The 18,907-nt window shown below is 35.6% G+C and overlaps 1 protein-coding gene across 2 annotated transcripts in view; it reads right to left on the reverse strand.

Annotated features, from left to right (window-relative positions):
- The window catches only part of LOC113530155 (GRAM domain-containing protein 2A), a 32,172-nt gene extending 14,809 nt beyond the window's left edge, over positions 1–17,363 (reverse strand). For both annotated transcript variants that reach the window (XM_026919956.3, XM_053237115.1), the window contains exons 1-2: positions 17,166–17,363; positions 4,443–4,568 (exon numbers count right to left, since the gene is read on the reverse strand). In XM_026919956.3, the coding sequence (XP_026775757.2) occupies positions 4,443–4,561 (119 nt within the window). In that variant the 5' untranslated portion in view covers positions 4,562–4,568; positions 17,166–17,363. The remainder of the gene's footprint in view (positions 1–4,442; positions 4,569–17,165) is intronic.
- Between the last annotated feature and the right edge of the window lie 1,544 nt (positions 17,364–18,907).

An 18,907-nucleotide genomic window follows, 5' to 3' on the forward strand; every position in this document is an offset into this window, starting at 1 on the left:
AGTAAATAAGAGAGGGAGAAATATTATTGGTACATGTCATATCATGTCAGTACAAGCATACGCACGCACATACGCACACACCTCCAGGCAAATGAATCAGTGAAGCAGTAGGCCTCAAACTGTCATAAAGTTGTTGTGATGAGAATGATCTGAATTCTGCAATGGAGCAGCTAAACAGTCTTTGGAGAAAAGGTTAGAATCCTGCATCCTGAGTCATCAGTGTGTCTGTACAAAGACTGACGTTTATGGCAAGAACTATTTTTGTCTGTGGCAACAATTTTTTTTAAACAAAATATTTTGAAACAAAATATTATTGGATTCCTTATTTAAAAGTGGAGACTGGGTTTACTATATAAAGGCAGTGGAGCACAAAACTGGGGCTGCAAAGTTTGTCAGGTCAATACAGCTACCAGCTTATTGCTGATCTTTTCAAAAATAGCAAATCATGCTTTCTCCACAAGAATCAGTCAGTGAAAGTTTTTAGTCTTCATGTTTTCAGCAGAATTACATAATAATAAGGTAGAACTTTTGGTTAAAATATTATAAATAGTCTGTTATCAACTTAGGTAGCTTTCACACTTGCATTTTTTCCCTGAATTTTTGAGACCTGAGTTTGGCATGATTAGTTATTTTTAAGGTCCTGATCCTACTGGAAAAAAAAAAAAAAAAAAAAAACAGTGATCTGGGGTTTACTTCAACTAAACCACAGCATGGTCCACATCAGGTGTGCAAGCTTTGTCACTTTACTTATTGTTTCTATTTTTGTGATGCCAGGGAAAGTGTTCTTATAGTTTTTAATATACAGATCCAGACATTCACTGGACTGGAGCAATGTTATTAGCTCACTTTTGTAGTGTGAGTGCTCACAGTGGGAGTATTGCACAATAAAAAAAAAAAATAATAAAAAAAAAAATCACATGCTGGCCTGCTTGGCTAAAAATTTTCTTTTATACAAGAGAAATCTTCTTTTATGCTTTTGCAGGTATTCCTTCACGACAAGCCATGCATCCAAAAAGCTCCATGATTCGTGACTTTTGCATGTATTTGTAGTAGAGGAAAATAATGAAAACAACAGCAAACCTGAGTGATTCCCATTTTACAAACCTGAATGCACAAAAGTGACATATACGGAATTGCGTGATCGAGCCATGGTCCAGAAAAATTCTTCTATGAGAATGCAAACCTGTGATTATGATCCCCAAACGAGTACGGACTGAGTACGGACTCGAGTATTCAGACCCAGTGTAAAAATGCTCTTAGACTATCACTTTAACTGACAACCTTGCGACTGTCATAGCACCCCAAAAAGTACTGCTATACATGTTTATTAAAGTTTTGCATTTTTAACGAAATGTCCTTCAAAAGATGACCATGAGCGATGATCACATGCAGGATGCTGCAACACACTATAGGTGTGTATTGGAACAAAATAGTCATAGGAGTGAGCTTTATTTTACTGTCCTGCAGGCTGGAGCAGGTGTTAGATCTGAAGCTTGCAGGATAAATAAAGGCCTCAGTCATTAAAATGAGAGCGTATACTGTATATGGTGCTCACGTGGCCCTGAGTGACGCATTTACTGCTTTATCCTGGACAGGGTCATCTTGGTCATATATCTTGACAACCAGAAATCATCCATACCCACATCTATAATGGGAGAAGTGTGCTATTGGCAGCTAATCAGCTCAGCAGGAAAACATCATTTATATTTCATCCTGATGTACCTTAATAGGTTAAAAATGGACAAGACTGTGCAAACCTTCTCACCAAATTGAGACATCTGATGTAGCGTGTTTTGCCACATTGGCTCACTGGAGTATAGGTGGTCCTTGTGTGGTCTCAAACAGTGATTACTCGGTCTCTCTATCATCACAAGCTCTTTGTGTCTTTGTGAGCTTAGGCAGAGGGAAGATGGTGCTTTCCTTCCTAATGAGGCTCACTTTCAGGCTACTGAAATACACTGTACGCCTCCATTACACTCATTTCCATCCATGACATCCTTTTCATTTCACTCATCCTCTCTCTTGTGTGTCATGGACGCAACCTGACTAGGGATGTGCCGATATTACATTATTGTGTCACGATAATTGATCATTTAAATGTTTATTAGTATTAAAAATAGTATTAACGAAAAAAAGAACTTACTGTGTTGCTTGTTTTGCTTAATATCATAATTTCACACTGTGTATGCGACATTTATTTACAGGTTCAACATTTGTCAAGATTAGATCTCTAACGGTAAAGTAGGTGGAGCTGAATAAGCTAAATAATGAGTTTTTACTCTTTGAGCCCACCCCCTTTTCCCACCCATGAAGACGAAGCTGTGGTTTTAACTAGAGTTAGCGTGCTAACTAGAGATAGAGCATTAGCGTTAGAGATAGAGCATTAGCAAGGGCTGTCAAGCACACTATATAACGCTACAAACAAAAATCTGGCTCATAATGATTTATGAGAATGGTCACGAGTGCAGTCAGTCCTTTTTCCTTCATAATAAGCTCTTATGAGCGGTAAGCTGCATTATTAGCATGTTAGCAGGGAGCGGAGTGAAGGGGTGTGAAAGATTGTCTATAAAACGACTGACAGAAGGGCCACGTAAACACAAACATACATACTGGACCATAACACAGTTTTCCAAACAGTTTTTCTCAGCCATGTTATACTTTTGTCTTGAGGTCAGGGCTTAAACCATTGTTTTTTTTAAATCATGTTCTACATATTTTTCCAGCTTATTCGTATTATTAGCAAGAAAAAAAAAAGACTATTGCACCTTTAAAGATTCCATTCTCACTGTGACACAAGTGCATCATGGACATTTTGACAGCCGATATTTGATTACAAACTGAATTGATTAGACTTATGTGCATTTCGCTACGGCACATAGCTGTTCAACAACGTTCAGGAAAACCTGTAGCTTTCAGAGATAGATATGGCAGAAAATGCCAAAATTTCACTGTGTGAAGGAATTTCCCAGTTCCTAGATAATATGAACGATTGTGTTTTGATCAACAGTAGCATATTTGTGTTCATAAGTAATACAACTTGCATTGTGTATTATTTCCTAAGCCTATTTGAGCATCAAAGCTTAACAATCAGCATGTGAGGAAATCACGCTTATAGAGCTAGCAAGGTTTTAGACATCTTTATAGAAGATTGACTGTTTTTATCACCATATTTGTTAAGTCTGAATAGGACTGGCTTCCTCTAAGGATTAGGTTGTCAAATGTTTCATGAAAATGTCTGTATAATAACAGCCCCAGGCAACTGCCTTCTGAACGGAACAATATTTTGATGTATTCAGTATATAATTAATTATATCTAACAAATTACATCTATGCCTCTAGCTAGTACCCATAGATAATTTGTTTGGCTGGTTCAGCTTTTTTCCTACATTTCTCTGCACGACAACATTAAATCTATCATTTTGAGACATTAAGTCCCAGTAGCCTTTAAAAAACATCCTACACATGACACAATGCTCCAGGACAGGACTAAGGTTATGATTCAAACTTTAATGTTGTCACTACGTGATCAAACAAAAACAGTCATTAGAGACGATGTGTTTTGTCCTGCTATTTATAATTTATAATAATAAAGTTGTGTATGACAACCCAATTGAACTGAATTTAATATTTTTGCTAATTTTAGAGTTTTTTTTTGTAAACAGAGACATTATTATCAGTAAACGCTCTACATTGATTCAGGGAAGGTGATTCTCCCTTCTGTGCTACTAAGAAGCTAAAGTTATAAAACCTGACTGAAAAAAAAGAACGTTAAAGAGCTCTTAACGAACGTATGAGTAAAGTGTATAGTCATGTCATAGGTTTTTCATAAGGAAAGAGCTGAAAGTGATCCTTTAAGCTCATATAGTCTCATAAAGCCACTCTGCTTTTTTAATGACTAAAATAAGACGGTTTGCTATGGCAATGGTTTTTTTAATGCAAAACAAACCAATGGGTTGTAGTTTGCTTTGGGAGTGTTTACAAGGAGTCTAGGAATGATCAACAGTCAGTCATTGTCCTCAGTGAAGCTTCATGGTAGTACCAACACCCTGAAAACTCATCCATATTGTAATTTGACAGACACATGAGGTTTATGACAAAATCCAAAAGGCCGAATGGTATACACCCAACAAAACCCCACTATTACAGTATGTATTTGTGTCTGGCTTTAGATGTTCATTAGTCACTGCAGGTGTTTAACACTTGGGATTTTACTGTGGAGTTTTATGTTAAGCTGCTCTTGCCTTGACTTTTTTGCAGAACCAGTCAGTGTGGTACAGGCTCTGGCCTGTAGGAGTGAGGAGACAGCAGGTATGATTTAATTTCTGACATGACTAACAGGGATGTACCATATCATTCTAGAAAATTCCAAGTCATGAACATCTGACTAAAAGAAGAAGTGGTATTATAGTGAGTGCGGGCATTTGTGTGGGGGTTTTTCTCACATGATGCCTTGTCTGAAATGTTGGAGACAGTGTGCCTCATCCTCTTTTTGAAGGTCACTGGTCTCTGGCGGGATCACCAGCCCCACATCATCACCCTGATCCATCTGTTCCGCCATCATGCTTAGCCTGAGGGAATTCACAAAAAGATAATAACAATTGCATGAAATATATTCATTCAATAGTCTCTAGGTATAAATCATCAGGTCAATAAGGTGAAGGGTCTAAGTCATAAAAAAGTGAACTGGTCCCTTCATTTAGAGGTGTTTAAAGGTGCAATAGTCATTCTTCTTTCTTTCTTACTAGAACAAATACCCTGGACAATATGTACAACATGATTTAAAAAAAAATATTGAAGCCATGGCCTCAGCACAAGTGTATCATGTGGCTGAGAAAACCCGATTGGAATACTGCAGTCTGGGCTGTTCTGCTTGTCTGAGTTTACATGGGCCTCCTGTCAGTCTTTTTTATAGACACTCCCCAACACCCCTTCTCTCAGTCTGCTCAGAAAAGAAAACATGGCGGAAGCCAGTAAGCCCCCAGCACAACCATATACTTTTACTATATGTTTTTTTGGATGCAAAAAACCCACCATGCATCCAAAAAAGTTTTGTACTTTTTTGCACTTAGCAGTACTTTTCCAAGGCAGAGTGATGTATTACTGGTGAAGAGGAAGAAGAACTAGTGACAATCCTCCTGGCAGGTGTGTAAACACAATCTGAATATAGCACTGAACTGTTTGAATGGCCAGCTTTATATCACATACACAGACAGATAAGGTTATGATATGGATGTTTTTTGTTTTTGTTTTTTTTACTATGAACCTTCATAGAAATGTATGTAATGCTAATAATTGTAACTTGCTAACAGTTGTAATGACAGTCAGCTGAAAAACACATGGGAGCTCATTACGAAGAAAAACAGGACAGCGAAGGCACTTATGATCGTTCAGCAGCAAATCAGTATGAGCCGAACTTCATGTTTTTATAGAGGTATAACTTGGCGATCAAGCAGTTGAATAGCTGAGTGACCATTTTTAATAAAAATAACTCACAATCTGTATGGAAGAACCACTTTGTTCTATTTTGTACTGCAAACAATGCTGAACAAGCAAACATCTTTCAAATACACAATTTACTGGAGACTGTTTCTTGCTGGTTGAAGTTATATATTAGATGCTTGATGCAGAATAAACCATCACTACATCAGTATGACCCAAAATGGACGCTAGACAAAAAAAGGATGGGGACGGAGAGGAGTGGACAGTGTGTGAATTGCTGAACAGGCTGATAACAAACACTAAATATAGATGTGAGAATGTGAGCAAAAGCAACAGACAGAGAAGGTGTGACGAATGGAAGTACAAAGCAAAATCTTATTCTTTAAAACCTCATCAAAAATTACATAATATAATAAAATGATTAAATATAAATACTGTACGCATTCACTAAACGAAAAACTTAAGACAGGGTAAAGAATAAGTTTCTAAGCCAATGTGATTTTAGCAGAATACAGTTTTGAAGATCTGTATTACAGAAAAGTGTTGATGTACATGACATGATAAATGCATGAAACAGATTTGCACTAGGATTTAAAATAGCATTGCTCTGTGTGAAAGCAGTAAAAATTCCTATCTCAGTTGAATCATACACTTCTGAACATGTATTTACCTGCCAAAGAACAGCACTTGCAGCTCATACCTCATACCTCAGGTGCAACTGAATAATCGTTGAATGATTATGTAATAAATATATGTAATAAATATAATCATATGTATTTAACAATATGCAAAATGCATGCTGCTAACCCTTGGTTCACCTAAGACAGCCTCCTTTTTTTTTGAGTTCTTCTACACAACGTATCCCAGTAAATGCCGGGCTGTCTTCCTGCTGTCCAAACACAGAGGTGGCACTGAGGGAAAGTGCTTGTTTCTCTGGAATGCATCCAGGGGGTGGACAAACAAAGACTCCCCAGGGAATGTACGCAGCTACTCAGAGGATCTGGCACCGTGTTTGGAGATGTGATTAGAATCAGGACAGAGATGGAGAACGAGTTGGAACACACAGAGTCACAACTATACAAAGGGCTTTTATGTCACGAGTCTCGCCTGGAGACACAGAGAGAACGAGGTGCGGCAAGAGTGGAATACACTTTTCATACATTACGAGCTAGATATTCCATTAAAGGGTAAAAAATTTTATCGAGTCATGTCTGGCCAAAGGAAACATTAATCAGCATTATAGATTTTATTTGTCTCTTGCGTCTGAAGGTTTTTTTTATTCTACAAATGGTCCTAAATATTGTCATTTTAGGCATTTGCAAAGCCACTAAGTCATGACACAGACAAATGAGTTAACATTTCCCCACACTTAACAGCTTACAGCTGTACAAATCTCACACTACCCTTGAAAACCATGGGAAGCCAAGACAAAAAGCAGTGGGTTTTTCCATGGTACCCATTCAACGTGAATGTTGACCTATTCACTGGAATTAATTGACTGTTTATGCGAGATACTGTGGGTGTTTTTTTTTTAAATACATGCTGGTACAAACTAAGGAAGAGGCTGATGGTTTCATGATTCTACCAATTTAAATCTTTAAATGTTAAAACATTTAACGTTTGTTTTATCCTCCTTTTATTTGTGTATACATTAAATAAAAGTATCAGTGAGCAAATTTTTTTTAAGGTTTACATTTAAATGCAACACTGCTCTTTTGCTGGCCTTTTGTTGTTAGCAAACCTATGATACATATTGTAAAAATATCTTATCATATATCAAATAATTTCAGCCTCAGAGTTTCCGTCCATGGCTCACAGAGAGTGTAATATATTTGCTACAGCTCCAGAATTTTATTAGGTTAGAATTTGAGTGGCTCTTTACATTTCTGTGTGGAAAGCAACAGGAAAACAAACCTAAGAAGCACTGACACAATAAGCTTTTTGAAGCAAGATAGAGTTACCAGATCTTACAAGCACAAGTGCCAATTACTAGCATCACATCTTTAAAGGTTAATAATATCTGGTTTGAAACGGATAGTAGTAGTAAACATGGTTGGCCAAGTGCAATGTCAGTCAAACAACCACTTCCTGTGTTGCGGTTCTTGGCTGTGTTTTGTACCTTGTGAGGATCAAGCTTGTGATATAATTCAAGTGTAACATATGAAAAGGACAGTGGAAGCAGAAACCTGATCAGTAATCAGTGGCTACGTTTACATGTACATCAAATTCTGTTTAAGGTCTATGTTCGGGCTGCAGCCATATTCCGAATAAGGTGTTTATATGTGTCCAGGCATCGGAATATTCCTGTATACATGGATGTTTTAAGTATGCCTGAGTTGCCTTCCCTAAACACCTAGCCTACAGCTAAGCATCTGTTAGCACCCACAATTCCTTGTGGACTGAGCATGCGCATATATCTCCTTTCAGTGGATTAGTGCTTACATGCAACAAATTTCCGATTAAAACAGGCCTAATTCCAGGGGTGGGAATTGGAATTTGGGGAATCAGAATATTGTCTTAATCTGAACAGGGCAATCGGATTGCAGCATTTACATGACTCAGTACTAATTAGAATATTATATAGAATATAATTCTGATTAATATTGGAATATTAATGTACATGTAAACATAGCTGCTGTGATGTCTGAACAATCCAATAATGACAATCCAATTCACATTAATGGTATAAAATGAGCATCTGCTGTAGGATATAGTGGCCTGGATATTTCGACCGATAAATATTGATGGACACATAAAAAAACCCAAGGTAAAAAAGCAACAATTGCATGTTAAAGGTAGGGGAATGCGTGACACAGTGACACAGTGAAACTCCCCGCAACACTCAGAACAGGCATCAGCTAAAAGATGAGGAACCTGTACTTAAAAAGGGAGGTGCTTCTGTCAGATGGAAGTTGAATAGTGTTTTAATGTTTATTTTTAGATTTTGTATTCATATTGTTCCCATTTTGATATAGTCATATTTTTCTTGTTCTCATTTGTGATAGTTCTGTTCAATGCCACTTCCAAATAAAAGGAGAAAAGAAAAAGTGCCTTTCACTGGTTTTAAGTTCACAGAATGATCAAAAAGCAGTTATGAATGTATGCAGTTATTTTGTATAGATTATATATCTTGATATATATCATTTCACGATATGAAATGATCCATACCGTGATATAAGATTTTGTGCATATCGCCCAGCCCTAGTGCATATTTTGCTGTAAGGTGTTCCACATGACTGGTGAACCAAAACAGTCCCCTGACACAGACACACAAACACACACGTTATTTTGATTCACAGAACAGAGTTAGACTGTGTAGACATGTTCACTTGAAAAAAAATATGCAAATACCAGATCATATAATAACCCACACATAGCACTCTGAATACTCTACTCATATACATATATAGCCTTTTCTATATCTGTTTGCTGTAGACCTGTGGTTCTCAAAATGGGGTCCTGGAACCCCAGGGGGCCATGAAGCATAGCCATGGGTCTACAATTTGTCAAATTTTGTTACACTGGAGGAAATCACAACCTACTATTTTCAAAGTTATTATATTTATTATTGATAGTGTTTGACTGGCTTTGATTGGTTTGATTGAATTCAACAGGTTTAATCCAAACCTGAATAATTCAAAAGTAGGCTTATAAATAAAATCAGATTGGACTTAATATGTTCTGTCAGTGGAAAGTTCCACAACAGAAAGCTCCATGGCTCTAGCAAATAGACAAAATATTACTGTACAAATAATTTTCATGCAATAAATTTGTGCTGAGGGGGTGTGTGGAATTTATTTTACAGTAAAATATATCCCTGGCTACAAAAAGTCTGAGAACACATGCTTTAAACACTAAAACCTTGTCTCCTTCCAAAACACATTTAGAAAAAAAGACATTGATTAAAATGCAACCAGGCCCCTGCTGATCTTGTTTATCTCCCAGGAAGTCCAAAAACAATTACATCCAGCAATGCAGAGACACTGACCCATGCAAACCGTGGTATTGTGCCTGGAGGCCTCTTGTTAAAAAAAAAAAAAAAAGCCAGAGAGTCTCTGTGAGAGAGCTGAACCTTCAATGGCTCCCTTGTTCTCATGTCCTTGGATGATCTCTTTGTTTCGCTGCAATGTAAGCTGACATAAAAGTCCCTTTCCTCAGACTCTCTATTTGATTACACTTTTAATATAGGCTATTTTAAAAACAACCCTCAAGGACACTTGAAGCAGAGAAATGAGCTTTTTAAACTCACTTCAAGCAACAGGTTACATCTAAAAAGGCACGCTACCACAATAGTGTGTAAAAACAGCATGACTATTTTGACTTATCCCGCTATTTCACTGTGTCCCTGCTGAAAAAAGTGAGAGAGAATGGTGACCTGTGACTGATTGTAGATAAACTTGAAGGTTTTTTTCTGAATGGGAGTCAAATGTGTGCTGTGTACTGGTCAGTGCTGCACTGGGACTTACTGTGTCCATTGTCTATCCCAGTAGTCACTGTACTGTCTTGTGCTGTCTTTACAATTTACTTTATTTATAAATTTATGTAGTCCCTTGTAGTTCTGTGTTGCTCTGTGTTTGCCTTATGTAGCATCTTGGTCCTGGAGAAACGTTGTTTCGTTTCACTATGTACTAACTGGCTGTAGATGGTTGAAATGACAATAAACTCCACTTGACTTGCTAAAGGAGTCTGTTGGAAGTAATAAACGCTGGTATGATGGTGATTTATTGGACTTAATCAGTGAGTTAATCAAGCCATTGAGATACACCAACTGAATCATTACACACATAATCATTGTAGATGTAATGCATTTATATATATATATATATATATATATATATATATATATATATATATATATATATATATATATAAATGTGTGTATATATATATATATATATATATATATATATATATAAATGTGTGTGTGTGTGTGTGTATAATCTTACAATCTTAGAAATCATTACACCAATTCCTAATACAATTAAGAAGTAAATCAGGAGTGCGGTAGGAGAGTACATCCTGTAGCTACTGCATAACCTAGTGTGTAAAAACAGCAGGATATTTTTTGACGTAGCGCAAAAAAAGGATCTGTGCTGAAAAAACATGGCAACCATTACTGCTTTCTATCATTCTTCATGATTTGGTAATGGTTAGTAATACTGTGCTTTCTCTACAAATGTTTGGGTCCTAATGGTGACCTGTGAGATGAACGTGACAGTTCTGTACTGGGATTCAAAGGTTTGCTGGTGATTCATTGGACCAATTATGCAATTACAATACACTTTACACAATACAATTCAGGTAATTACACACTAAACAGATCAAAAATCAAGAATGAGTGTAATATTTGAAGCCATATTATATGTTTAATCGAAATTATTAGGCCAATTGCTATTAAGAAGTAAAACAATACTTCCCATATTGTTTACAACAGGGGGGACCTACATTGTAGGATGCTTATCATTTTGTACTGTGTACTGTTCACGGTTGCCAGTCAAGTACTGTAAAATTTACAGTAAACATAACACATAATGCCACAAATGACTGATGCATTTAATGCATGAAATAGCTGAGCTGAAGATTGGATTGCTCTTGGATCCAGTCGTGGCAGTTTGGCGATGCTGGTATTTTAACACACTACCTTCTGACCTGTAACTCATATCATGGGAACAAGCTGGGATATGCGAAGAAAAGTATTTCACTATACTGTAATGAATATGTAACAAATAAAGGCTGCTGCTGCTGTTGCTGCTTCTTCTTTTTCTTCTTCTGCTGCTAGTCTTGGTTTGTTCTGGTGCTCAGTGGTTAAGGCTTGGCGTAACAGATCAGAGGTCATGAGTTCAAATCCTAGCACTGCCAAACTGCCATGATGGGTCCTTGAGCAAGACCATTAACCTTCAGCTCAGTTGCATCCTGCCTCAGCCAAATGAGCAACTGCACTTGATTATGTGTTATTTTATACCCTATAATCTATTACAATACTTTACTGTAAATATGTTTTGCAGTTGTTTAGTGTAAATTTTACAGTACTTTACAGGGAACCCTGCTGCCAGTAAAGTACTGTAAAATTTACAGTAAATTATTTTTACTGTAAGTATAATTGTAGTATAATAAGCAGTATTGTAAGTAAGTGTGTAGTATTGTAGTATTGTAAGTAAGTGTGTAGTATTGTGATATTGTAAGTAAGTGAGCAGTATTGTGGTATTGTAAGTAAGTGTGTAGTATTGTGATATTGTAAGTAAGTGAGTAGTATTGTGGGATTGTAAGTAAGTGAGTAGTATTGTAGTATTGTAAGTATGTGAGTAGTATTGTGTTATTGTAAGTAAGTGAGTAGTATTGTGGTATTGTAGTATTGTAAGTAAGTGAGTAGTATTGTAGTATTGTAAGTATGTGAGTAGTATTGTATGTGAGTAGTATTGTGGTATTGTAGTATTCTAAGTAAGTGTGTAGTATTGTAGTATTGTAAGTAAGTGTGTAGTATTGTAGTATTGTAAGCGATTAGTATTGTGGGATTGTACGTGAGTAGTATTGTAGTATTGTATGTGAGTGGTATTGTGTTATTGTAAGTGAGTGAGTAGTATTGTAGTATTGTGGTATTGTAAGTAAGTGTGTAGTATTGTAGTATTGTAAGCGAGTAGTATTGTGGTATTGTACGTGAGTAGTATTGTAGTATTGTAAGTGAGTAGTATTGTGGTATTGTACGTAAGTGAGTAGTGCTGTGGTATTGTAAGTAAGTGAGTAGTGTTGTGGTATTGTAAGTAAGTGAGCAGTATTGTGTTATTGTAAGCAAGTGAGTAGTATTGTGGTATTGTAAGTAAGTGAGTAGTATTGTGGTATTGTAAGTAAGTGAGCAGTATTGTGGTATTGTAAGTAAGTGAGTAGTATTGTGGTATTGTAAGTAAGTGAGTAGTATTGTGGTATTGTAAGTAAGTGAGCAGTATTGTGTTATTGTAAGCAAGTGAGTAGTATTGTTGTATTGTATGTAAGTGAGCAGTATTGTGGTATTGTAAGTAAGTGAGTAGTATTGTGGTATTGTAAGTAAGTGAGTAGTATTGTGGTATTGTAAGTAAGTGAGCAGTATTGTGTTATTGTAAGTAAGTGAGTAGTATTGTGGTATTGTAAGTAAGTGAGTAGTATTGTGGTATTGTAGGTAAGTGAGCAGTATTGTGTTATTGTAAGCAAGTGAGTAGTATTGTTGTATTGTATGTAAGTGAGCAGTATTGTGGTATTGTAAGTAAGTGTGTAGTATTGTGTTATTGTAAGTAAGTGAGTAGTATTGTGGTATTGTAAGCAAGTGAGTAGTATTGTTGTATTGTATGTAAGTGAGCAGTATTGTGGTATTGTAAGTAAGTGAGTAGTATTGTGGTATTGTAAGTAAGTGAGTAGTATTGTGGTATTGTAAGTAAGTGAGCAGTATTGTGGTATTGTAAGTAAGTGAGTAGTATTGTGGTATTGTAAGTAAGTGAGTAGTATTGTGGTATTGTAAGTAAGTGAGTAGTATTGTGTTATTGTAAGTAAGTGAGTAGTATTGTTGTATTGTAAGTAAGTGAGTAGTATTGTGGTATTGTAAGTAAGTGAGTAGTATTGTGTTATTGTAAGTAAGTGAGTAGTATTGTTGTATTGTAAGTAAGTGAGTAGTATTGTGGTATTGTAAGTAAGTGAGTAGTATTGTGGTATTGTAAGCAAGTGAGTAGTATTGTGGTATTGTAAGCAAGTGAGTAGTATTGTTGTATTGTAAGTAAGTGAGTAGTATTGTGGTATTGTAAGTAAGTGAGTAGTATTGTTGTATTGTAAGTAAGTGACTAGTATTGTTGTATTGTATGTAAGTGAGTAGTATTGTGGGATTGTAAGTAAGTGTGTAGTATTGTGTTATTGTAATTAAGTGAGTAGTATTGTGTTATTGTAAGTAAGTGTGTAGTATTGTGTTATTGTAATTAAGTGAGTAGTATTGTGGTATTGTAAGTAAGTGAGTAGTATTGTGGTATTGTAAGTAAGTGAGTAGTATTGTTGTATTGTAAGTAAGTGAGTAGTATTGTGGTATTGTACGTAAGTGAGTAGTATTGTGGTATTGTAAGTGAGTAGTATTGTGGTATTGTAAGTAAGTGAGTAGTATTGTTGCATTGGAAGTAAGTGTGTAGTATTGCTGTATTGTAAGTAAGTGAGTAGTATTGTGGTATTGTACGTAAGTGAGTAGTATTGTGGTATTGTAAGTGAGTAGTATTGTTGTATTGTAAGTAAGTGAGTAGTATTGTGGGATTGTAAGTAAGTGAGTAGTATTGTGGTATTGTAAGTAAGTGAGTAGTATTGTGTTATTGTAAGTAAGTGTGTAGTATTGTGGTATTGTAAGTAAGTGAGCAGTATTGTGTTATTGTAAGCAAGTGAGTAGTATTGTGGTATTGTAAGTAAGTGTGTAGTATTGTGGTATTGTACGTAAGTGAGTAGTATTGTGGTATTGTAAGTAAGTGAGTAGTATTGTGTTATTGTAAGTAAGTGAGTAGTATTGTGGTATTGTAAGTGAGTAGTATTGTGGTATTGTAAGTAAGTGAGCAGTATTGTGTTATTGTAAGTAAGTGAGTAGTATTGTGTTATTGTAAGTAAGTGAGTAGTATTGTGGGATTGTAAGTAAGTGAGTAGTATTGTGGGATTGTAAGTAAGTGAGTAGTATTGTGTTATTGTAAGTAAGTGAGTAGTATTGTGGTATTGTAAGTAAGTGAGCAGTATTGTGTTATTGTAAGTAAGTGAGTAGTATTGTGTTATTGTAAGTAAGTGAGTAGTATTGTGGGATTGTAAGTAAGTGAGTAGTATTGTGTTATTGTAAGTAAGTGAGTAGTATTGTGGTATTGTAAGTAAGTGAGTAGTTTTGTGGTATTGTAAGTAAGTGAGTAGTATTGTGTTATTGTAAGTAAGTGAGTAGTATTGTGTTATTGTAAGTAAGTGAGTAGTATTGTTGTATTGTAAGTAAGTGAGTAGTATTGTGGTATTGTAAGTAAGTGAGTAGTATTGTGGTATTGTAAGTAAGTGAGTAGTATTGTGGTATTGTAAGTAAGTGAGTAGTATTGTGTTATTGTAAGCAAGTGAGTAGTATTGTGGTATTGTAAGTAAGTGAGTAGTATTGTGTTATTGTAAGTAAGTGAGTAGTATTGTGTTATTGTAAGTAAGTGAGTAGTATTGTGGGATTGTAAGTAAGTGAGTAGTATTGTGGGATTGTAAGTAAGTGAGTAGTATTGTGGTATTGTAAGTAAGTGAGTAGTTTTGTGGTATTGTAAGTAAGTGAGTAGTATTGTGGTATTGTAAGTAAGTGAGTAGTTTTGTTGTATTGTAAGTAAGTGAGTAGTATTGTGGTATTGTAAGTAAGTGAGTAGTAATTGTGTTATTGTAAGTAAGTGTGTAGTATTGTGGTATTGTAAGTAAGTGAGTAGTATTGTAAGTAAGTGAGTAGTATTGTTGTATTGTAAGTGAGTAGTATTGTGGTATTGTAAGTAAGTGAGCAGTATTGTGTTATTGTAAGCAAGTGAGTAGTATTGTGTTATTGTAAGTAAGTGAGTAGTATTGTGGTATTGTAAGCAAGTGAGTAGTATTGTGGTATTGTAAGTAAGTGAGTAGTATTGTGTTATTGTAAGTAAGTGTGTAGTATTGTGTTATTGTAAGTAAGTGAGTAGTATTGTGTTATTGTAAGTAAGTGAGTAGTATTGTGTTATTGTAAGTAAGTGAGTAGTTTTGTGGTATTGTAAGTAAGTGAGTAGTACTGTGGTATTGTAAGTAAGTGAGTAGTATTGTGGTATTGTACGTAAGTGAGTAGCATTGTAAGTAAGTGAGTAGTATTGTGTTATTGTAAGTAAGTGAGCAGTATTGTGTTATTGTAAGTAAGTGAGTAGTATTGTGGTATTGTAAGTAAGTGAGCAGTATTGTGTTATTGTAAGTAAGTGAGTAGTATTGTGGTATTGTAAGTAAGTGAGTAGTATTGTTGTATTGTAAGTAAGTGAGTAGTATTGTGGTATTGTAAGTAAGTGAGTAGTATTGTGGTATTGTAAGTAAGTGTGTAGTATTGTGTTACTGTAAGTAAGTGAGTAGTATTGTGGTATTGTAAGTAAGTGAGTAGTATTGTGGTATTGTAAGTAAGTGAGTAGTATTGTGGTATTGTAAGTAAGTGAGTAGTATTGTGTTATTGTAAGTAAGTGTGTAGTATTGTGGTATTGTAAGTAAGTGAGTAGTATTGTGGTATTGTAAGTAAGTGAGTAGTATTGTGTTATTGTAAGTAAGTGAGTAGTATTGTGGTATTGTAAGTAAGTGAGCAGTATTGTGTTATTGTAAGTAAGTGAGTAGTATTGTGGTATTGTAAGTAAGTGAGTAGTATTGTGTTATTGTAAGTAAGTGAGTAGTATTGTGGGATTGTAAGTAAGTGAGTAGTATTGTGGGATTGTAAGTAAGTGAGCAGTATTGTGTTATTGTAAGTAAGTGAGTAGTTTTGTGGTATTGTAAGTAAGTGAGTAGTATTGTGGGATTGTAAGTAAGTGACCAGTATTGTGTTATTGTAAGTAAGTGAGCAGTATTGTGTTATTGTAAGTAAGTGAGTAGTATTGTGGTATTGTAAGTAAGTGAGTAGTATTGTGGGATTGTAAGTAAGTGAGTAGTATTGTGGTATTGTAAGTAAGTGAGTAGTATTGTGTTATTGTAAGTAAGTGAGTAGTATTGTGGTATTGTAAGTAAGTGAGTAGTATTGTGTTATTGTAAGTAAGTGAGTAGTATTGTGGGATTGTAAGTAAGTGAGTAGTATTGTGGGATTGTAAGTAAGTGACCAGTATTGTGTTATTGTAAGTAAGTGAGCAGTATTGTGTTATTGTAAGTAAGTGAGTAGTATTGTGGTATTGTAAGTAAGTGAGTAGTATTGTGGGATTGTAAGTAAGTGAGTAGTATTGTGGTATTGTAAGTAAGTGAGTAGTATTGTGTTATTGTAAGTAAGTGAGTAGTATTGTGTTATTGTAAGTAAGTGTGTAGTATTGTGGTATTGTAAGTAAGTGAGTAGTATTGTGGTATTGTAAGTAAGTGAGTAGTATTGTGTTATTGTAAGTAAGTGAGTAGTATTGTGGTATTGTAAGTAAGTGAGTAGTATTGTGTTATTGTAAGTAAGTGAGTAGTATTGTGGGATTGTAAGTAAGTGAGTAGTATTGTGTTATTGTAAGTAAGTGAGTAGTATTGTGTTATTGTAAGTAAGTGAGTAGTATTGTGTTATTGTAAGTAAGTGTGTAGTATTGTGTTATTGTAAGTAAGTGAGTAGTATTGTGGGATTGTAAGTAAGTGTAGTTTTGGACGTAGAACAACACTAGAGTCGTGTTAAAACAATAAAGTGTGGTATTTTAACACTCCAAACTCCCATAACAATACAGTGGTGTGCTGTTTTGACATACTACACTATCCTGTCATTCATTATTCGTGTTATCCATCCACTTCACACGCCACGTAGCCACCAGCCCTAATAAAACGCTTAGACAAGCAAAGACTACCGACATGAGACTACCTCTTCCAGATAGTTTAGTGAGGGAAAAGAAATATGTGCGGACATGACACTACAGGAGAGCAGACTAAATTATGGACAACATGAAAACTTTCCATGAGGGCTGACAGTTTAAAAAAACCCGGCATAATAGACCAGTATATCATTATAGTCAGTAATAATAATAATAATATTAATGATAATAATAATAATGATAAGCCAGCGGCTCACCCACCTTTAAGAGCCCATCTTTTCACACCAGCTCATGTGCTCTTCACTCCGGTTAGAAATGAGAGGAAGTTTCTGTAGAGTTTATTTATCCAGACAGTCAGTGAACACTGCAGAAATAAAACACTTAACCCCATATAAATTATGAACGACGGGTAGCTGACTCGCTGCTGCTTGTTGCACTGCCTTCACTCCGTTGTGCTTCTTGAAGAGCAATAGGGGCGGGGCTAACTACCCGCACCACTGAAGGAGGGCGTGTCTTTGACCTCTCGCCCCGCCCCTTAAATGTAGCCGCTGCAGTCATGCTGTACAGAAGGGCGCGTGAGGGGATCCCACGTGCTTGTCCATCTGTACACTAGCAGGCAAATGGCTACACGTGCATTCCTGTTATTATTCACAGTATATTAGTGTATATTCCATTTTGCAAGTATATGTAAATATAAGGAGAATTAGCCTAATGTGGGACATTTTTTGCATTTCAGACCTTTGGAATATATTGCTATATGAAGCCAGTACATTAAATCCACATTCAGTACCACTCTGAAATCCTCAGGATGTGTCCTGATCAAATGAAGAAATGGACATATCAGTATTCTTAGTTCCAAGTTGTCTCAGACAATCTGCATTTCCTAATGTGGGACAGTTCTGTCCAAAATGTGGCACACTGAAAAGTCTATGTTAAAAGGCCTAAATTACCTTAATTCAGGTAATAAAAACTTCTCAGGTCAGTAACACTCAAGTGTGCAATCCTATGTTCAGTAATTTTACCACTTACAATGTTATACAGTATTAAATAAAACATAATCCTGTACTTGCCTGAGGCAGAATACAGCTGAGCAGAATGTTATGGGTCTTGCTCGAGGACACAACCATGGCAATTCGGTTGTGCTGAGATTTAACACACAACCTTCTGATCTGTAATTCAAAGCCTTAATCACTGAGTCACCACAGCGAGCTCAACTAGCTCACACTGATTCAAATTTTTACAAGCATATAAAGTGAAACTCAAGGATGACACAAGCAGAATTTTTACCATTCTCACCATTGCCAAAAAACGTTACATATCCCACTATGCATTGCATTTCCTAATATTTTCCTGTAAACCAATGCACTTCTCCAACTGCCTAACTGTTTACAGCACAATCTCATTAAATATTAAAACAGTATTTTGCTCTAAAATTAATACTGTACATTTAAAGTATTTTTTTTTTACAGTGATAGGTCCAAAATTGTAAAAATTGTACTACCATACTACAAAAATTGTATTACCATACTAAAGAGTAAGTTAATCAGCACTCCTTCTGTGGCACAAACTACTTAGTGTGCTAGTGTGTGTTTTGGACTTAGAGTAATTCCACAGTATCATTCAATTCATATGTTAGTAAGCAGTTATTAATACTGATAACATGGAAATGTAATCAAAACAACTTTTCTATATACAGTATCTGTTCACAGTTGCTCATTCAGTATTCCTTGCTTTTTGGTTATTTCATTAATATTACATGAAAATATCTGTTGGTTCTTTTATGCCAAAGACACGTGATACATTTTTTAAACTAGTGAAGTGAACACAGTTTGCGTTAATGATCAAATGTAGTCTACATCTACACACACATGTTGATGTACAATGCCTTTACTGAAGGAACACAGTTTACATATTTAAATGCATTTCTCCATAAAGCAGTGTAAAACTGTCTTCCATATTCATTAGCACTATTACACCATGACCTGATTTGCATTTCGACCAAA

The sequence above is a fragment of the Pangasianodon hypophthalmus genome, chromosome 9, assembly GCF_027358585.1.
Source record: "Pangasianodon hypophthalmus isolate fPanHyp1 chromosome 9, fPanHyp1.pri, whole genome shotgun sequence".
NCBI lineage: Eukaryota > Metazoa > Chordata > Actinopteri > Siluriformes > Pangasiidae > Pangasianodon > Pangasianodon hypophthalmus.